Source organism: Cervus elaphus, chromosome 30, assembly GCF_910594005.1.
Source record: "Cervus elaphus chromosome 30, mCerEla1.1, whole genome shotgun sequence".
In the NCBI taxonomy this organism is placed as follows: domain Eukaryota; kingdom Metazoa; phylum Chordata; class Mammalia; order Artiodactyla; family Cervidae; genus Cervus; species Cervus elaphus.
Window position 1 is genome coordinate 66,918,385 of NC_057844.1, and position 22,709 is coordinate 66,941,093.

The window sequence follows — 22,709 nt, forward strand, 5'->3', positions numbered from 1 at the left end:
AGCTTTGAAGAAACACATGATAATTTGAGTGATCCATGTCTCTCACAAGTAGAGTTCAGGAAGAGTTCTCTTTGAGAAGGGGCATTAACCCTGGAAAAGGAGCTGAGCGTTAGCTGTTGGTGTAGGTCCCTGAAAACAATATCAGGTGCTGTAAAATCCTGGGAGCTCCAGATAAGGTTAGAAGTTTCCCAGAAAGAGCTCCATGCTCCAGGTCTGGCCTCAGGAGCCTGCCAGCCTCAAACAGAAGTTCTGCCTCAAGTGTGGAGCCCAAGCAATAGATGCACAATGTCTAAGAGTAGCAAGCACTATTGATTGTTTAACCAATAGCCTTTCTCCTCTTCTTTCTCAGTAACTTCTTTGGTGTTTGTGGTGAAGCAATGTGCCAAGTTATCCATGAGATTTAGCTGGAAATCACTGGATAGGACTTCTAGAAAATCTTGTTAAAGATGTTAAAGATGGTTGTCCCAGCTTAAAAGGGGCCCCTTTTCCCTCTCCATTCCTCCTCACTGCTTTCTGGAACATGGGTGCGATGGCTGAAGCTGTGGCAGCTATCTTAGCAGCCTGCAAGCAAAGCTAAGAGAAGCAGCCACTCACCAAGGATGGTCAAGCAGAAAGACAGAAGGAGTTTATGATGACTATAGAGATAGTCTACCAAGGCTAAACCACCTGCCAATGGAGTTCTTTTACACAAGGAGAAAAATAAACCCCTTTATTTGTTGTTTAGAGTTCTGTAATTTTGGTTTTCTGTTTTAAGCAGTTGAACCAAGTGCTAACTGATACACAGAAAAAGGCGTGTATCAGAATGTGTTTTCTAAGAAAGGCCACACAGTATCTCTTGAACTTTTAGAAACCATCTGAGTTGAAGTCAGAGATCAAACTGTGATTTTTAAAAAAAGAGATAAGAGAATCTCAGGGCAGAGAAAGAGATAGAGTCAATGCTGTAAGAGGCAAATAACTGGGTGAAAGCACCAGAATTCACCAGGTGTGGAAGTGTAAACAGTTAGGGAGGAGAGGAGACTCTAAAGAAATTCATAATTTTGAGGGAAAGAACAGGGGAAGAGTAATAAGGAGAAGATTATAGGTCTCAGACGAGCCGTTAAACATTATCCAATAAAAGCTCTAATAGGAATTACATACAGATGAAACAATTTATAGAATGTAGTTAAAAAAAAAAAAAAAAAGGTCAGCATATGCCAGGGAGATGCAAAATAGGCCAGAGACAAAATGCTGTGAGCAACAATGTATCCAGAGGCTAGAAAGAGAAGCAGGGCAACAGGGAGACTAGGTATTTTTGATAAAGTTGTGAACACTGTTCCTAAATGAAATAACCTGAATTGCTTTTGACAAACCTGTGGTATTTTTGTTGAAAAGTGTTAGTCACTCAGTCATGTCCAACTCTTGTGACCCAAAGAGCTACAGACCGCCAGGGTCCTCTGTCCATGGGATTTCCCAGCCACTCCCTTCTCTATGGGATCTTTCCGACCCAGGGATCGAACCCAGGTCTTCTACACTGCAGGTGGATTCTTTACCATCTGAGCCACCAGGGAAGCCCCATCTTTGTTGAACACAGGTTGAAAATAAGCTACTATCTCTGTAAATGTAATTCGAGGGCATAAATAAAAGCAAAGTAAAAGTAAACTGCAGTTGCCTTATATCTGCTATAGAGATTTATACTTATATTTTAGCATTAATAATTGAGTGCCTCAAAAATGAGGTTACAAATTTTGGTACACAAACTTAGCCTATCGTATTCCAACAAAGTAAAGATAGGTACAGGAAGGGAAAAAAAATGCTAAATTTCAACTTGCAAGGCAATATTGAAGGAAATGTGATTACATGGGTTTTCAAGGTAAAAATTTTTAAATGCAACCATGCAGAAGAAAGCAATTGATCAACAAATATTGTGCTTAGAGGCATAAAGAAACTTAATAAAGTACAAGGAAAGCATGCATATCTTTCTCAAGATCACTAGAGGATAAAGTTACTAACAACCTTCTCTTGTCATTGTTGTCATTTAGTTGCTAAGTTGTGTCCAACTCTTTCACGATTCCATAGATTGTACCCCATCAGCCGCCTCTGTGTGTGGGATTCCCCAGGCAAGAATACTGCCATTTCCTTCTCCAGGAGATCTTTCCAACTCAGCGATCTAACTCATGTCTCCTGTATTGGCAGGCAGATTCTTTACCACTGAGCCACCTAGGAAGCCAGCCTTCACTTAGGGGACTGAAAATTCAGATTCCTGCCATGTGGAATCTCTGACACAAGAAGAGCATTTGTGCCTACAGAAAGATTGCTATAGAATATTTATTTATTCTTGCCTTCTTCTATCAAGGATTTGAAGCAATGTATAGCCAAGATGTTGGTTTTACATACCTAAAGAAGCCATATGTAATAGGCTTGAAATAGTTACATGACACCCAACTTCAACATAGCTGACTACTAAGCTCTACCACAGGGAGGTGAGTACTCCATAGGCAGCACATTTAGTGACAGACAAGAAAGCACCAGAGAAAGTGGGCATTTGAATAACAACAGAGTCTCCTGGGCAGTGCTCAGCCCAGAGGGTGTTTCCCATTTTACTATAATTTTCTTTCCCTCTTGCACTGCATCCTGAGCAGACAGAATGGAAGGTATTTTTTCAGGCATTTTGGCAGAGTTACCTGAGGAAAGCACCCTTTCTGCATAGCTTTGTATGATAGCATTGCATACAAAATACACATATGTATACATATAATTATACCATATACATTGTATACAAGGTATAATAATATGCACATAAAAGAAATAGCAAGAGCATTAGGAATTCAGCTGTGATATCCCTGAGAAAGAAAGCTTGTAGTTTAAGCATTAAATTTTGAAGAGATGCAAACAGAGGACTCCAGGAGAGTTCTGCTGTTATTATGTCAGCTTCAGAAGATGTGACCATTTCAGCATCCATCAGAGGCAAACAGTACAGACTGAAAAATGAGGACCAGGGTGATGTTAGAAGAGGTTATAGATGAGAACTGAGATACTCCCAGGCCATTCGAGGCTAAGGAGCCTCCAACGCACTAGGAGAGAGGAACTCCAATCAATGCTAGAACCATCTTCGATATGTACATATATTATGGTTTGCCATTATATTACTTAATTCATCAATGTGCTTAGTCGCTCAGTCATGTCCAATTCTTTGTGATCCCATGGACTATAGCCCACCAGGCTCCTCCATCCATGGGATTCTCCAGGCAAGACTACTGGAGTGGGTTGCCATTTCCTTCTCCATAATTCATCAATAATGAAGTGCATATAGTTCATCTCTTAGGTTTAATTCTTCTCCATAGAGTATGTGTTTATCCTTATAAAATTTAGAATTGAAAAGAACCCCTTCAGCTCCATTTAACCATTGAGCATGTGCAAGTTAAAGATCAAAACATCCCTACAAACTATTGTTTATAAAATAAGCCACAAGGATATACTGTAAAACACAGGGACTATAACTAACGTTTTTAAATAACTGTAAATGGAGTTCAGTTCAGTTCAGTTCAGTCGCTCAGTGGTGTCTGACTCTTTGCGACCCCATGAACCGCAGCACGCCAGAGCTCCCTGTCTATCACCAACTCCTGGAGTCCACCCAAACCCATGTCTCTCGAGTCGGTGATGTCATCCAACCATCTCATCCTCTGTCGTCCCCTTCTCCTCCTGCCCTCAATCTTTCCCAGCATCAGGGTCTTTTCCAATGAGTCAGCTCTTCGCATCAGGTGGTCAAAGTATTGGAGTTTCAGCTTCAACCTCAGTCCTTCCAGTGAACACCCAGGACTGATCTCCTTTAGGATGGACTGTTTGGATCTCCTTGCAGTCCAAGGGAGTATAATCCTTAAAAACCTTCCCTGATGGTAGAGTGGTTACAACTCTGAGCTTCCAATGCAGGGGTCACAGGTTTCATCCTTGGTCAGGGAACTAAGATCCTACATGCCACATGGTGCAGCCTCCAAAAATAAATAAATAATAATTAAAATAAAGTAAAATGATATTTAAAAGAAATCCACTTCTGTATAATTTTAAAAATTTTAATTAGGAATCACTAAATTGTATACTTGTAACATACAATATTGTACATCAAGTATACTTCAACAAAGAAAATAAATAAGAGTATATCATGATAGAATATGTGATATACATTTCAGTCAAGAGTATTTCTTGTACTTGCTGCTAAGTCGCTTCAGTCGTGTCCAACTCTGTGCGACCCCACAGACGGCAGCCCACCAGGCTCCCCCATCCCTGGGATTCTCCAGGCAAGAACACTGGAGTGGGTTGCCATGTCCTTCTCCAATGCATGAAAGTGAAAAGTGAAAGTGAAGTCGCTCAGTAGTGTCCGACTCTTAGCGACCCCATGGACTGCAGCCTACCAGGCCTCTCCGTCCATGGGATTTTCCAGGCAAGAGTACTGGAGTGGGGTGCCAATGCCTTCTCCAAATAAGGTTGCTGGTATGTCTTAATTCCATTTAGAATTTTAATGTAAAAGGTGAAGAACAGACACATGAGCTATTCAGGAAATATTAACTGTGCAACCTATTAATCTCCCCGCCAAGAATTAAAACTTGCCAAAGGTACCTTTTCTAAGAGGATGACATCCAAATACATCGTTAAGAATATTTTCTTTGGGACTTGGGCACAAAGTCACTGATCCTCTAACATAGTTTCTTTCATGGCAGTTAACTGTTTAACTTTACAGTCTATTGGTTTCCCTCCTTTTTTTCTTTTCTAGGTTATACCCAAATTTGATATTGAAAACGGAACTATTTAACATTCCTGTGACCTAAACTTAATTTTCATGATAAATGTGTGCATTTCCTTCAATTACCTTAAAATTAGAATTTCAGAGATTGGTTCAGAGTATTTCCTGCATTTTAGCATCATACCTTCTTATACTCATTTCAATCGAATACAAATGTGTGTTTCTCTTGCTTGAAGAGAGTTCACAAAAAACAAATTTAATAAATGTCATATGCAATATGTTTGCATAAATTTGAAATTCCAGAAGCCATAACTCTGTAAACTTAAGTGCTTTCACCTGCCTCTCAATATTGTTGAAGCTGAATTGGCTTCAACATGAAACTCTTTGTCAATAGTCTAAAGTAATTGTGAGTTCTGGAACTGGTGCCAAAACATTACTCCTTCTGTGCCTTCAAAGAAAGGCTGTGGCTTTTTGTCTATTTATATGTACATAACTTATACCAAGGAAAACAAAATTTTAAAACATTAAAAGTATTAAAAGTAATGATGACAAGGATGATAAAACATCTTGTGTCTTTGAACTAATGTAAGTCATGGAATCCCACGTCCACAAAATCATAATGCAGGCTTCCAGCTAGAGCAGGAAGAGAAAGATGACTAAAGAGATATCCGTACTACACAGAAGACATTGATCCCTTCCAGCCGGGGTTGGCAAACTAAAGCCTGCTGGGTAAACAGGGCTCACTATTCTTGTAAATAATGTTTTATTAGAACACCACACTTGTAGGCAGGTAGGAGATGGATGGTCTGAAAGGAAAGAACCAAATATAGCTTTTTGACATAAAAGAGACCATTTTAAGCATAAGCCATTTTGCCATCTAGGCCTGGCCACAATGTTTGCCCTTGAACAAGCCTCAGCAATAAGGATTCTAAATGAACAAAAGAACAAACTGACTGTTATCAGACAAGCGAAGTAACAATAGCAAAGACAACAAATCAATTGTAAAGACTCTCCATTCTGTTTCAATATTAAAGATTAACCTGAAGCACTTTCTTGAGCTGTTCTGAAGAATCTAAACCCTCTTCTGAAAGCCCTCAATTACTTGATGAGTGCCTAGGAGATGATGATGTTAACCTTTTCTCACTTGTAACTTAAGCTTGGACTAAAGCTAAGTCCAACTAAAGCTTGGACTCTGTCAACCTTTGCTCCAATTCTATGCTGAGTCCCTGGTGGTTCAGCTGGTAAAGAATCCACCTGCAATGTGGGAGACCTGGGTTTGATCCCTAGGTTGGTTGGGAAGATCCCCTGAAGAAGGGAAAGGTTGCCCACTCCAGTATTCTGGCCTGTATAGTCCACGGGGTTGCAAGGAGCCAGACTCGACTGAGCAACTCTCACTTCACTTCTTGCTGAGTTCTCCTATGCACAAGCCCCTTCATGAATATTCATGTACCCTTAGCTTAAAACTTCCCCAATTTTGCTATTCCTCCAGGAGACACTGCTTTGGGAAAGATCCCAAGTGTTCTCCTTACTTGCTACAAGTAATAAATCCTTCCTTCTCCCGACTGATTTTTGGCTTGGCTGTGTTTTCTGTGTAAACACCCACCAAGAGATGATCCCAGTTTTGGGTAGCACACTCACTTATTCATGTATTGTCTATGGCTCCTTTCATGCTATAGAAGCCAGGCTGCGCACCTAGAACAGAGACCATCTTGTCTGCAAAGCCTAAAACATGTGCTATCTGGTCATTGACAGAAAAATGTTGTCAAACCCTGCAGACTTAGTAGGTTTTCCTCAAAATACTGCTGCTGAGTCATGTCCCACTCTCTGAGACCCCACTGAGGCAGGACTGTAGCCTTCCAGGCTCCTCTGTCCATGGGATACTCCAGGCAAGAATATTGGAATTGATTGCCATTTCCTCCCCTAGGGGATCTTCCCGATCCAGGGATCTAACCCATGTCACCTGCATTGCAGATGGATTCTTTACTGACTGAGCTACCAGAGAAGCCCACTTAGTGGGTTTCCTCGAAATAAGGAGGTAAGATTTGGCAATCCTTGAAACTTAGGACTGAAAATCAAATTACTAGCCATCACCACTATTTACCATTGGTAGGAGTGAGAAGTTTGGGTTTGATCTTCAATTTGTCAGAGGATTGCTAGTCTCATAATATTTTGGAGTACTGCATAAAGAGTACTGTAACATTCTTCCTTATGAATAAGGGTTGTTATGTACAAATTAAAAATGCATGTTTTAATAAAAATTTAGAGACATATAGTATTGATAAATAGCTAGATAGCAGAGAAGGTAGACATGAAAATATTTGGCATAGCTGATGGCTGAAATGATGGACTGAAAGTGATGTGAGATAGAACCAGTGAACAAGGCAGGTGTCTTACAGAAGAGCAAAGATGACGATGGAGGATTTACAGATAACCCCTCACCTTGTTAGAAGCGGGGACCAATAGTCCACATTTCTGATCCTCTGACGGCAAGAACAGCAGCACATTTTTAGTCAGTCCTTGGGTTCGCACAGAGTCGGACACGACTGAAGTGACTTAGCAGTAGCAGTTGCGAAAGGAGGGGGGCCAGGACCCAACACTGAACAGAATTTTGGACCTCAGGTAGGTGGCATCATGCCAGGGTCATGGCATATGCACAGTCCTTCTAGTCCATCACTTACCTTCAACACTGCTCATTCTACCAATGAAAAATCCTTCCTCTTGATGCTCATGTTATGATATAATTTATAACCTTATTAGGGCTTCCCAGGTGGCACTAGTGGTAAAGAACGAACCTGCCAATGCAGGAGATGTAAGAGATGCGGCTTTGATCTCTGGGTTGGGAAAATCCCCTGGAGGAGGGCATGGCAAACCACTCCAGTATTCTTGCCTGGAGAATCCCATGGACAGAGGAGCCCGGCAGGCTACAGTCCACTGGGTTGTAAAGAGTTGGACACGACTGAAGTGACTTAGCACGCATGCACGAATAACCTTATTATGCTAATTTATGAATCCACCTCTGGACTGTAAACCCTCATCCAGGGTCATCCCAAAGCTAACCATCTCTAAAGCACAGCTGAGGGGACTTCAAACACTATCTAACCACCCGTATGGTGTAGATTAAAATTAATTGACATATGCATACATCCCATTGTTCACACAGAGAATAAAACACACACCAAACCTTAATCTTGTTGAAAAGCAAATAAATCCAGCACATTATCTAGAACACTTTTCATCTGGTCTGAGTCTTTGAACATACCACAAAAACAGGATCATTGGCAGCAGAATGTGGCAAAGCGCTTGTCCCGTTCAGGAAGGAATGAACCAGATTATGAAAACTCATCACTTGAGAGTCCAGGGTCCCATCTGCTTTGTCAAACCCTTCCAGGGCATTCCTGAGAGAAATCAGTATTTCAGCAACCAGAGTCATGAACTGACAAAGAAAGCTCTCTTTTTGTTTCCAGCCTAGGTAATAGTCTTCTAATTTCAGATTGTGTAGGGAAATAGGATGCAGGAGACATAAGAGACGTGGGTTCGATTTCTGGGTCAGGAAGATCCCCTGGAGAAGGAAATAGCAACCCACTCCAGTATTACTTGCCTGTAAAATTCCTTGAACGAGGAGCCTGGCAGGCTACAGTCAAGGGCGTCACAAAGAGGCAGACACAACTGAGCATTCATACACTTTTAAATGCATAAGGAGACACAGTTTCTAGCACTGCCTAGAGAATCCCATGGACAGAGGAGCCTGGTGGACTACAGTCCATGGGGTCACAAAGAGTCGGACACAATTGAGCAACACAAGGGGCTCAGAGTTGAACAGTCACTGCAGGGTTTAGTCATGAAAACCATGAATCTATCCGCCATTCCTTTCTGGATCTTCAAAGAAGCTTGTTAAAATCTTATTTATAGGGACTTTCCTGATGGTCCAGTGGCTAAGACTTTAGGCTCCCAAAGCAGGGGGGCCTGGGTTTGATTCCTGATCATGGAGCTAGATCCCACATGGCGAAACTAAGACCCAGTGCAACCAAGTAAGCAATAAACAAAATTTTAAAAAATCTTATTTATAGCCACAGATAGTGGTTTAGTCACTAAGTCGGGTCTGACTTTTGCAACCCCCACAGACTGTAACCTGCCAGGCTCCTTTGTCCATGGGATTCTCCAGGCAAGAATACTGGAGTGGGCTGCCATTTCCATCTCCAAGGGATCTTCTCAACTCAGGAATCAAACCCTGGTCTCCTGCCGTGAAGGCAGATTCTTTACCAACTGAGCTATAAGGGAAGCCCACAGCCATACATATTTCTCATAATTCTTAAAATCTTTTTAGAGGGAGAAAATTACTGGTTGGCCTTTAAATTTCAAGTATCATAATGTCGTTACTGTGCTGTAATCTGAGTAGCATTTAGTCTGAATGTGCTCATTCATTGAGTCATATCCGACTCTTTGTCACCCCACAGACTATAGTCTACCAAGCTTCTCTGTCCATGGGAATTCCCCAGGCAAGAATACTGGAGTGGGTTGCCATTTCCTTCTCCAGGAGATCTCCCCAACTCAGGGACCAAACCCGAGTCCCTTGTCTCTTGGGTTGGCAGGCAGATTCTTTACTCCTCTAAGATCTCAGAACCAAACATTAAGGTCTATGACTGATCTTTCATTAAGGAAGAAAAGAAGAAAGAACACAAGAAAATATTTTAAAAATACTCTATTTAATAGGTGAGGTACCAGGGTTCTGAATACTGTACTTATATGTGTATAGAAATTGGAAATGCAAAAGGTGGTTTTGAATAGCAGAGTTAGAAGATATATAAGTTCTTAATGATAGCGAGGGACAGGGAAGCCTGGTGTGCTGCAGCCCATGGGGTCGAAAAGAGCCAGACACTACTAAGCAACTAAACACAATTAATGATAGGTAACACTATGCCTTGCTATCCTCTTACAAAGTGCTTCCCTATTACTGAGCTTTGATGTCTCCCAACATCTAGCTTTCCTTCCCATTCATTACAACTACAAGCATGGAAATCTAAAAAGGACTATAAACTACAGATATCAGAGCACCAACCTGAAGCTGAGGGTAGAGTTCCGGAAGAAAGGAGGATTGTCAAACTTCTTGAGAGACAGGCAATTTTGTATGTCTTTTAAAGTTGGCAATTTCTCACTGTTTCTTCCCACTTGATTTCTTTTCAACAAACCTTCATAGGTTCCATTACACAGGGTGACTCGGCGGTTGTAGTCATTCAAACTAAAATGTGTAAGGAGATTAGAAATAATACCTCTTAGTTTATGGATAGTATCATAACTTTGAGCCCAACAAACCAATCAAGGTCATAGTGGTGGTAAAACTTTACTATAGTTACCTTACAAGGGTCAAACGTATGTGGTAAAAGAACTGCTTCCAAAAGCAATTATGGATGAAGGAGTTTTGAAAACACAGATGCATGAAATGTGAATCAACACATAAATAACGAGGAAAATTACCATTCCACTGGAAAGACAGTAAGACGGTTTACTAGGCAAGATGGTGACTCCTATCGTACGTGCATTTGAATCTGGAGTAACTGAAGAGAGACCAGGGTAGACTGTATTAACAGTGAGCTAAGCCAGTTTGATCTGATAAATTCAAGCATCCAGCACACAAGGTCTTCCCTAGTGGTTCAGCTGGTAAAGAATCTGCCTGCAGTGTGGGAGACCTGGGTTTGATCCCTGGGTTGGAAAGATCCCCTGGAGAAGGGAAAGGCTACCCACTGCAGTATTGTGGCCTGGAGAATTCCATGGTCTGTATAGTCCTTGGGGTCGCAAAGAGTCGGACACGACTGTGCGACTTTCACTAAGCCAGTTTTGCAGAAGTGAAGCTAGGAAAGCATTCCAGGCAAACTGAAGACATGGAAGAGGTCAGAGTCCAAACAGATGATACTACTGGAGGAGAGGAATTAGGAGAAATGCCGTGTTAGAAAATGTTCTAAGGTCGGGATGGTTACTTGGTAAACATGGAGGCTGAGAAGGTGGGCCCCAACCTTTCTGGCACCAGGGACCGACTTCGGGGAAGGCAATGTTTCCACAGACTGGCGTGGGGGGTGGGGGTGGTGGGATGGTTTCAGAATGATTCAAGTGCATTATACTTATTATGCACTTTTTTTCTGTTATTATTACATCGACTCCACCTTAGATCACCGGCATTAGATCCCAGAGGCTGGGGACCCCTGCCCGTAAGATTATATCCCACGTGCCTGTTGCGGCCTGGAATTCCACCATCAGAGCAGTATTTCATTTGGTAGACATAAATTTTTAAAGACATTTCTGTGTGGATTTTAATCGGTGAGGGAATCATACTGGGTGTGTGAGAATAGAATCAGAGCACACAGGAAGATGAAATAGCCTGGTGCCTAAGAACTAGGCAGAAACAGCCTCCAAAAGCTGCCTTTCCCAGAGCGTTCCAGTGAGACGGCCTGTGAAATTAAGGGTGTCAGGGTCAGGTAAGTTTAAGCCCCTCTTGAAAAATAAGAATACAGTTACTTAAAGGCTCTGAAACATTCTAAAACTTCTAAAGGATTTTTAAGCTCAGCATTCTCTAAATGTATCTGATCAGAGAAATCTCTTTTCACATACCAGCGACTAATAGCCCAGGACATATGAGAAATGGAGCCTTCTGGAATGACTCAGTCACATACACAGCACTTACTACATCCCCATGGGCACTCTCTGGAGGGCTGTAGGAAAAGCTCAGGATGGAGAAGATGGGGTCCCTGTGAGCTGGATTCCCGAAAACACGCGCATGCCCAGCCTGGGGTGTGGACGGCAATGCTCTGTGCCATGGAGCAGTCCAAAGGCACAGGACAAGGGCGTTAGTACAGCAGGGTTCAACACCGGAGGGTTGTGGAGGAAACAAACAAATGCAGAGAGACAGAAGATCTGCTTGGGGAATCTGTTCCTGAGATGTGTGCTCGGAAAAAGACATATTCAAGGAATCACTGAGGACAGAATTCTTCATGAGCTACCGGCTGCTTGTGTGTACTTTAGTATTTTATTTTTTTTAATAACCAACATATGTTGGTATAACTTATGGTAGGAAAAAAAGTTCCCACACCAGCTGCACATGACCCAGTTTTAGTACTTTAAAGATCTATCTCCCCACTGCATATCCTGTTCCCCTCTACTCCCCAGAAACCTGTGGTCCAGCCATACCAGACAACTTCTAGAGGCTTTTCTAGCTTTATAAGATAATGTTGCCCCCACCAAGGACACACCACCCTCCCTCACCTCTGGTTGAAAGGTTTGTGCCTCCTTGAAGTGTCAGGATAATCATCTCCACCTCCTAAAGACTTTCCCTGCTTCTCTTCTTGGCTTTGCACACACACCTATTAAAATAACTTCTCACGTTGTACTGTAATTTGTTTACCGGGCATCTACCTTTGTAAGTATAAGACGATATTCCAAAGGAAGGCTGTATTTTATTCATCCATGTATTCCCAGCACTATTAAACTGCTTAGAATATGATCGGAGCTTAAGACATGTTGGCTGAATACAGAAAATACTTCTCATTTTAAAACAGTGGATCTCAAAGTGATGGCCAAGCATACTCAGTTTATAAGTGTGATTTCCATACCTCTATTTTTTTTTTTTACTAAAGGACTCAGGATTTTTTAAAATCCTACTTCCTACAGGAAAATAACTTTCAGAAACATATAAATAGAATTCAACATGCATTAGAAACAGAATTATAAAGTGACTGTCCATCTCTCAGACATGAGGAAACACGGTCTCTTGAATTTCCACAGCAGGTACCCATGTCATTACCTATCACAGACAATCTCCCAGCTGGAGAATCGGGAGTTCTGACTAATCAGAGTCGGATCGTCTTGCCTTGCTGCCCCGAGCAGCTGGTCTGTGCACACGTCACACTCGTTCCTGCCTGTGGCAAAATTCCAGTAGGGCAAAGCGAAGGACTCGTTGCCAGTAAGGCGCTAAAAGCAAAGGGCATGACCAGACATTCAATTCATGTCATCAGAAACAATAAGAAAATGCAGGAAGCAAAGACTTATACGGGTCTTGCCCAAATACATAGCAAAATTAAAAGAAACTTTCAACCAACCTGGAGATCCCTTTCCAGCCATAACAAGTGGTACCGGTGCCAGGTAACAAAGGCAGGTCCTTGGTGTGAGAAATCTATAGCCTTGTATGGGCGCCCTGGTCCTAAAACAATTGGGAAACATGTTAGAAGTCACAGGAGAGAATTTTTTAATGTGAACCTTACCTGGGATGCGCTGGAGAGGTCTCTGATGTTTTAGTCAAAAACAACTGGATTTTTTTAATTAATTAATTTTTATTGAAGCAATAGCTGATTCATAATGTTTCAGGGAAAGCACAGTGATTCAGTTTGCTGAATGCATGTGTGTGTGTGTGTGTGTGTGTGTGTGTGTGTGCGCGCGCGTGCGCACATGTGCACACGCATGCACACGTTCAGTTGTATTCAACTCTTTGGGACCCCATGGACTGCAGCCCCCCAGGCTCCTCTGTCCATGGGATTCTCCAGGCAAGCAGACTGGAGTGGGTTACCATTTCCTTCTCCAGGGGATCTTCCCGACTCAGGGAATGCATCTACGTCTCTTACACTGGCAGATTCTTTACCACTGCACCACCTGGGAAGCACATATATATATATATATATATATTTCTTCTTTCTCATTGTGGTTTATTACAAGATATTGAATATATTGTTCCCTGGGCTATACAATAGGGTCTTATTGTTTATCTATTAATATTTTATATACAGCAGTGTGTGTCTGTTAATTCCAAATTCCTAATTTATCTCCCCATCCACCTTTCCTCTTTGGCAACCATAAGGGAAAACAGCTGTTTTTGTCATTTATTCCTCTGAAAACAACAACCACAACAAAACAATCTCAGAGGCAAATAGCACTTTCAGGATAAATTCTCCTTCATCTCTCAAAAGTCTGATGGTCAGCAGAGATCCAGAGAAACTCAGGTCATCTTAAGAGCTCCTGTTAATTTATAACAGTGTTATAAATTATATTATATTATTATTTATATTATAAAGTTAATTTAATTTTTAAGCAGTGCTTCAGGAAGATAAAATAAGAGTATCCCAAAGAACAGATCATTAAGATCTAAATGAAATATATTTTAAAAGACTTTTTCTAACCCATTCCTTACAAATGCCTGCATTTGTAAGGAGCAATTAATGTAGAACAAAGCAACTTCAACTACACTTAGTCTGAATTCAGCATTTGGAACCAAAAGGAACTTTCACGGGTTTTGCCTCAGCCATCAATCAGTTACAACTATTAGCTGACAAGCATGGTTGCCGAGACCAGAAGAGAGGAAAAATACATTCCAACCAATTTGGCTGGCCTCTGGAACTGCCAATTTTAGTGAAAAGCTTTGGGCGATTTAATGACCTCCTTACTGCCTTTCCAATCCTTCTTCTCCGTCTCATAACAGCTTTTGATGGTTATGTAGAAACTTGAGCTAACTTTAGTTCTTTTTCAAAGTCCCCATAATAACTTCAGAGAGATGAACAGACATGAATATAAATTTAATTCCTAGATGCGACCAGAAACTATAGTTTTCTTTTCCTCTTGAGAGATTACCCTCTCATAAAGCAAAAATTCTTCAGAGTGATGACAGGAAAACTATAAAGGTTTATAGCCAGAAGAGCCTCCGTATCTATCGATACAGAAAGACAGATGCTTACCTGTGAGGCAAGTTTTAAAAAGACCCACACTGAGGGGAAAAGCTGCTGTCGCTGCTGTTGGCTAGGCAACCCTTTGTAAATGTTTTAATGCAGAACAAAGTTTAAAGTTCTCAAAACAAAATGAGGAGGGGGAATGAGCGATAAACACAAGGGCTGTACTGTGCTCAGTCGCAGCTGACTCTTTGTGACGCTATGGACTGTAACCCACCAGGCTCCTCTGTCCATGGGATTCTCCAGGCAAGAATACTGGAGTGGGTTGCCATCCTCTCCCCAGGGGAGCTTCCCTACCCAGGGATGGAACCCAAGTCTCCTGCATTGCAGGCAGATTCTTTACTGCTGAGCCACCAGGGAAGCCCAAACACAAGGATAGATTCCAAACGAGAATCTTACTATTCAAAGTGAGCGCTGTGTCTTCACTCACCCTAACTCCAACGAGGAGCCTCAAAAGTGAGGATAATTGCAAATAGAGCACGATTTCAGAACACCTGAGTCTCCTGCAGCTCCTGCATTAGCAGGCAGATTCTTTACCACCGAACCACCCAGGACGCCCCTAAGATACCTTAAGGTAAAGGGGGAGAAGCTCACCTAATAATGTATCTCTGACGGAATAATAGTGGAGCCACACAAAGAAATCATAAATGCTGCAGTTGGCGATCTGTGGTTGGGTCCCATTGGGCCCCAGGAGTCCCAGCCAGTGTTGCGTGGTGATCACGTAGTCGGGGTGCGGAGTGTACTTTGCGAGGTCTAAGGCACCCAAGAATTGCTCCCTCTCTTGAGGGGTCAAGGAATGGACATCTTGCCGGACAACCAATGGTTTCTTCTGATCGCATTTGGGGCCGGTCCAGCCAAACCTGCAGTCTCCACAGTTATAGCCGGCGAAGTTTCCTAGTGCATTTGAGAAATTAAGGGAAAGATGGAAGAAGAAGTAAGCTTACGTAGCTTGGAAGAAATTTCTGGAGTAGAACGGAAGAGAAGGTCAGTTGCCTTTCCTTGCGCTCTGCTTGAAATGTTTGTCTCTCCAACGGGACTGAACACCAGAGAGTTTCTAGAAATATTCCCAGCAAATAAACAGGACATGAAACAAATTCCATGGTGTTATGAGCTGAATTGAATCCCCACCAAATTCATATGCTGAAGTCCTAACCCCTAGCACTTGGGGGGCTATTTTTGGAGATACGGTCTTTTAAAAAAGTAAGTTAAAATGAAGGTACTGTGGTGGGGCAGGGAGGGGGTGTGTGGTTAATCCAACATGACTGGTGTCCACTTAAGAAAAGGAAATTTGGACTCAGAGAGGGGTGTCAGGACACAACAAGCCAACAAGAGATACCTCAAGACACACACCCTGCTGACACCTTGATCTGGGAGGTCAGGCCTTCAGAATTGCGAGAGAATGAGTTTCTGTGTGCCACCCAGTCTGTGGTCCTTTGTCATGGAAGTCTTGGGAGACTAAGACAAGTGCTGCCATCTGTTCCACTCATGGATCATGTCAGATATCCCTTCCTGAAGCAGAGCTGCAGCCTCAAATGTCATCCCTGCTTGGTCCCTCTCCCCTGAAGCACATGCAGAAGGTTATTGATTTACAGAAGGAAGAGAATATATACCAAGCTAAAGGGGGAACCAAAATAAATAAACTGATTTCCAGGAATTTAGGTGAAATCCAACTTTTAAAAAGCTGGTTTATGTTACAAAGGAGACAGAGTTAAGACAAAATCAATGGAGGCTGGCAGGTCATAAAGGTGAATTAGTGGCCCTAGTGTCAGAAAGTGCAAATCACTGCAGGGTTGCCCATCTCTGCACAAACTGCTCATCCATTTTATCATCCCAGGGACCGAGTACTAGTCATACCAAGCTCCAGGCCTCTTTCTGTTTAGCGTCTAAAACTGAAATTATTTTAGGTTGACTTTTCCCTGTTTAGCCTTGATTATTGCATTTGGGCTTCCCTGATGGCTCAGACGGTAAAGAATCTGCCTGCAATGCCGGAGACCACAGTTCAATCCCTGGGTCAGGAAGATCCCCTAGAGAAGTGGGATCCTGGATCCCACTCCAGAATTCTTGCCTGGAGAATCCCCATGGACAGAGGAGCCTGGTGGGCTACAGTCCATGGGGCCACAAAGAGTCAGACATGACTAAATGACTACACTTTGACTTTGACTTTCATTGCATTTGGTTTGACCAGCACCTCATTCCTTAGGTAGTGATAAGTTAGAGAGTAAACACTTAAATATTGTTTGTGTGTTGAAACAAAAGAGGGCAATAACTTATCTCCTGGGGGTTGTCTGAAACATTTAACATGTCAACTTCCTGCCTTCTCCTCCTCCTCTTCCTCCCAGATCTTTTTACTTGCTCTTCCTTCTATTTTGAACACTTTTCCCTCACAGTCTTCCTACCTTCCTCTTCACTTGGTTTGCCTATTCCTCCTTTAAGCTGCACAGTGGACTCTCTACAAGGTCATCCCTGATCCCACACATCAGGGTCAGATGACCCCCAAGCTGTGCTCCCACGACACCTCCTATTTCTTTTTTCATTGAATTAATTGTGGCAATTTTAGACATCTACTGGCTCAGCTACAGACACCTGGAAGGCAATTATCCTGCTGCCTAGGCCTATGCTGGGCCTTGGACGAATGAATCTTCATTTAATGAATGAAAGGAGCAAAAAGCCAAATCATCACAATGGATGCTTTAAATATCTTACAATTTTATTTGCCATTTATACATCAGTAAAGTTGAAATTTAAAATTTTTAAATTAAAAAAAGGATATAAAAAGCATGTAGCAGATGGATTCAATAATTCTCAATTTCTTCTTTCTTTCTCTCCCTGTCCTTGTGAATCAGAAGGAAAAGCAGGCTCTGCAAGTAATTTTGATAAACTGCAAGTACCAAAATAGATGTAAGTAAAACATACTATGACCATGGTAAGGAGAAGGTTAGGGACTTCCCTGGTGGCGCAGAACCCTCCTTGCAATGCAGGGGACACAGGTCCAATCCCTATTTGGGGAACTAGGATCCCACATGCTGAGGAGCAGCTAAGCCCATGTAGCATGACTAGAGAGTCCGTACTGCCACAAAGAAAGATCCCACAGGACACAGCGAAGAGTCACAACTAAGACCCAACACAGCTAAATAAATAAATAAAAATATATAAAAGAGGGTTATTTGGATCTCTAAAGGAAAAGAAAATTTTCCAACATCATGAAAACAAAATGAGCATGTGTCCTATATAAAGAAAATACAGTCTGCTATTTTTGTATGGTTAAAAGAAATGTCCTTAAAAATATCATAAGTAGGAAGAATTTGAGAGGGGGGGTAGTCCTATGTTCTTTGTAATATACCAAATATCGTACCTATCCTTGTGTGCATGCGTGCTAAGTTACTTCAGTCGTGTCCGACTCTTTGCGACTCTGTGGACCGTAGCCCACCAGCCTCCTCTGTCCATGGGATTCTTCAGGCAAGAATACTGGAGAGGGTTGCCATGCCCTCCTCCTGGGGATCTTCCCATCCCAGGGATAGAACCCACAGTTCTTATGTCTTCTACATTGGCAGGCAGGTTCTTTACCACTGGCGCCACCTGGGAAGCCGCTTACCTACCCTTACTTAGCTTTATTTGCATTTTCCTGTTTCAACACCAAATGAAAACTTAAGTTTGAAATAATAGTTAAAAGGAAAAATTCTACTAGTCCTAAGACTGAAAATCAAGTTTTTGAACAGTTTACATTAAACATTAAAATTTATGTTGATCACTCAGGTGAAGCTATTAAATATAAATTATTTAATCAACACTTATTCAACGGCTACTATAGTATCAGATGTTATGCAAGGTACTTCGGTCTTCATGGAGCTTGGAGTCTATCTATTTTCCCTTGGGGTGCCTACTATAATTGAATCATATCTATTTTTAAAACATCTTGATTGAAATACATCCCTCCACTTTCATAGTTTCTAATGGAACAGAGTGGACTTCCCAGGTAGTGCCAGTGGTAAAAAACCTGTCTGCCAATGCAGGAGACATAAGAGACACAGGTTCCTTCCCTGGGTCGGGAAGATTCCCTGGAGGAGGGCATGACAACCCACTCCAGTATTCTTGCCTGGAGAATCCCCATGGACAGAGGAGCCTGGAAGACTATAGTCCATGGGGTTGCAAAGAGTTGGACGTGACTGAAGCGACTCAGCAGCAGCATAGGAGCAGAGTATTTCTTGAGAAGTGACTGAACAAAATGCACGTGAAGAACACTAAATACCCAAACTTCCAGCTGTTTCCCCAAGGCCAGATGATCAGAGGTGAATATGCAGTTACAAGTCTACAACAGGAGAGCAATTGCTTCCTTCTAAATGCTAAGAAATAGCATGCACACATTTTGAAATAATAAATTCAGTACATTTCTAGATTTAAAGGAATAAAATTTGTCTTTGAATTTTGGTGTCTCATTATTAAAATTGAGTAATTCATAACCTAGGCCCTGAGTTTTAAGATCTCTGCATTTTCTCTACCAATATTCTTTTTGGTTGCTAGAAACTAAATTACCAATAACTATCTCCCTCATTCATTTACTCAACAAATAATTTATTAGTACCTATTAGCTAAAGAAAGGTCAAAATTAAACATGTCCTTCTCTGCGCACCCACATATTTATGTACATTCATACAACTGCCACACTTGATTACTGTGGACTTGACTTCTCAAAACCTGTCCTATTGGAATAAAGTGTTCTTACAGGAAGCAATCATGGTAACATAGAGCAGTACTGGTACATAGTAAGTTCTATATGAAGCGTTACCAGTACTAGTTTTACAAGTTACCACTGATCAAATCTCATAGTCTTTAAGTATTTGTTTTCATACCTGTCTTACTCAACCAGCACATTTGGACATATCAAAAATCATGTTGGGGTTTTCCCCTTAGTATCTGAAGGACCTAACATAATTGGTGCTAAATAAACACTGGTTAGGTGGTTGATGAAGGAGTCATGAATAACTGAATAAAAGGCATTAAGTGCTAGAGGATATAAATATAAATCAGGCTCGGTGCCTTCATCTAGTGGTATGAGGAACATGAGTGCGATGAAACATCAACACCAGCCTAACCATGGGAAAAGTGAAAACAAGAATTAACTGAGCACCATGGATGACAGAAGATGAAATGATTCATTCTGACAGAAGATCAAAGATGGTTCACAACTGTGTTGAACAAAGCCATCTCTTCTCACAAAGCCAAAGTTGTCCCTGAAAAGCAATGCAGAAATGCTAATAAGAAAGCGTTTGTGTGGATTTGAGCTCACCTATTACCTAGAAATGTATTTGACTTTAAAAAAAATCCCTTTTCCAGCATGTCTCAGAGAAAACATATCCCACAGCTCTGCAGTCAGCTCCCTTTCATATTTGTGCTTCTAAACCTGGTCTAAAGAATTTGTTAAAATACTGAAGACAACTGAAAAATGCAGTAACATAAAAGCTTACCAAACAAAATGTTTATTTCTTTAATTTAGATTTCCTAGCAGTCCCTTATATTAATTTAATGAATTGAGTTTTTCCATTAATCCACCAATAGCAACAGTTTTAAAAAAAAAAAAAGGAGACCCTTTAGGAAGGATTGCATTATCTCACTGGGGAATGGAGAGAGAAAAAGTAAAAGGTCCCTAGATATCAGTCTATCTGTTACTTAGTATGTCCTTGAGCAAAAACGAAATTTAAAAAGACAAAGTCTTATACCTACTTAGGACTAGGATAAAAATGGAAAAAGAATGAGAACAACGAAACAATGCACGTTCCTACATGAACCACATCAGCTCAACCTCCAAAGGCTATTAGACTAAATAAGTTTAAAGACCACCGATTAGTGAATTTACAAGGAGCTCTAAATAGCCTATTCCTTTTAATTAGAGATTCTATTATATTAATAACAATACTTTACACTCACATGAGGCCTTTCATCTACAAAGCTCAAAAGGATTTTACAAGTGTGGTTTCATCATTATCCCCATTTTAGAGATTGGAAGATGGAGGCATTAGTTGTATCACAAGAAATTCTCAGACAATTGTTCAAAAACCATTTGGTGCACATGTTTTTCAAAAGTCCAAAAACACAGCTGCAACTGGTCTTTTCTCAGGAATGCCAATTGGCAGGTAAGATTTGGAAGGTGACTCTCTGATGCCAAGATCTCCTGAAATTAAGCTCTTCTTGAAAATTAAGTTCAATAATTTTTCAGTTTGAAATTATCCCCACAGAGAATACAAAAGTTCTGTCTAGAAAATTTGAGTACATAATTTAGGTTTTTTTTTTTCCCATCAGAGTTTGTATTTATTTATTTTTATTGAGCTAAAATCCTTTACCAACTTCAAGATCATGGAGACTACGGGTGGTTCTTTTTATTTTTATTTTATTGTGCTAAGAATACTTTACATGAGATCTACCCTCTTAACACACATTTAATTGTTTAAAACATTACTGTTGACTCTAGATACAACATTGTACAGATCATATTTGTCTTGATTAACTGAAACTTTATGGCTCTGATTACTAAATCTTTATTTCCCCTCCCTCCCAGCTCCTGGTAACTACCATTTTGTTCTTTGATTATATGAATTCGACTATCTCAGATGCCTCACGTACATAGAATTATCCGGTATTTGTCTTTCTGTGGCTGACTTATCTTCTTAGCACAATGTCCTCAAGGTTCATTCATGTTGCTGCATACTGCCGAATTTCCTTCTTTTCTAGGGCTGAATAGCATTAAATTGCAAATACATACCATCTGACTAGGATGCAAAGAAATTGGAACCCTTGCACACTACTGATGGAAATGCAAAATGGTGCAGCTGCTGTGGAAAATAGTATGAAGGTTCTTCAAAAAATTAAAAATAAAACTACCATACAAGCCAGCAATCCAATTTCTGAGTATTTATCCAAAAGAACATTAATCAGGATCTCACAAAGATACTGAGATTCCCATGTTCATTTCAGCATTATCCCCAATGACCAAGATGAAGAAACAATCTCAATGTCCATTAACAGATGAATGGTGTGTTTATATTTCCACGGAATTAACAAAGTTCTGAGGTCATCAACAGCCTTGTTGCTATCTACATTTCATTAATAAATTTGGGGTGACACTAGAAGAATCTACTTGCCAAAGAATTTTGAGGTTACGGCGGGGGCGGGGGTACTTTGGGCACTGAAGATCAGGTTTAACTTCTGAAGACTGCATCCTACATCATGAAGAAATTAGCCTAAGAAAGCAAGCAATTCACTCTTTAGGGAGAATAAATTGAAGAACATGTGTCTTGCTTTGGGGCATATGACACATCACAGTGATTATTGGACATACTAAATACCTGTCCAGTCCAATCACTAAGGACTTAGTCTGGTGTCCTGAGGCTCAAAGAAAAAGACCATCTAACCAACATAAGTGGAGTCAATCCAAAGCTGGGATGGAAAGAGCTATGGTCCTGAATGAGTCCAGACAGATCAAATCCAAGAGGAGGGAGACAAGGGGTTCTAAGACGCAGTCCTGGCCTTGACAATGGCTGGAGATGGAGACCATACACCCTGCTTCCTTTGATTGGTTTACAGATACGTGATGTCCTTCTGAACTTACAGGTCAGGCCCTGTTTCTGGCCCACTGCCTTCTTAGGTATGTTTACCACTGTGCCACCTGGGAAACTCAGATGGCACAGTGGTAAAGAATCCACCTGGCAATGCAGGACACACAGGAAACACGGGTTCAATACCTGGGTCAAGAAGATCCCCTGAAGTAGGACAACCCACTCCAGTATTCTTGCCTGGAAAATTCCATGGACAGAGGAGCCTGGTGGCTCCTACAGCCCATGGGGGTAGCAAACAGTTGGACACAAATGAGTGATTGAGCACACACATCCTCCTGAGAACATTTTGAGAGTAGGTCACTGTGACCCGAAGTTATTGCCACTTCTAGAGGGAATATTTATAAGTACTCTCTCAGGACAGGGAGACTGTAACTATCTCTTCTATTCTGCCACCCCTGATTCCTTCCATTTCACTTAAAAAAATAAAAAAAAAAAAACTTCCTAGTCAGGTCAGAAAGATAGAGTAGATGGTGATATGCGTGTATGTGCTCAGTTGCTCAGTTCTGTCCAACCCTTTGGGAACCCCATGGTCTGTAGCCTACCAGGCTCCTCTGTTTACGGTTTTTCCAGGCAAGAATATGGGAGTGGGTTGCCATTTCCTTCTCCAGGGGATCTTCCTGACCCAGGGATTGAACCTGCGCCTCCTGCATTGGCAGGTGGATTCTTCACCACTGCACCACCTGGGAGCCC

At 41.4% G+C, this 22,709-nt stretch overlaps 1 protein-coding gene across 1 annotated transcript in view; it reads right to left on the reverse strand.

Moving 5' to 3' along the window:
* DCT (dopachrome tautomerase) overlaps positions 1-22,709 on the reverse strand; it is a 32,836-nt gene that overhangs the window by 7,894 nt on the left and 2,233 nt on the right. The window contains exons 2-6 of the mRNA XM_043892030.1: positions 15,007-15,306; positions 12,799-12,899; positions 12,504-12,670; positions 9,771-9,950; positions 7,974-8,109 (exon numbers count right to left, since the gene is read on the reverse strand). Of these exons, the coding sequence (XP_043747965.1) occupies positions 7,974-8,109; positions 9,771-9,950; positions 12,504-12,670; positions 12,799-12,899; positions 15,007-15,306 (884 nt within the window). The remainder of the gene's footprint in view (positions 1-7,973; positions 8,110-9,770; positions 9,951-12,503; positions 12,671-12,798; positions 12,900-15,006; positions 15,307-22,709) is intronic.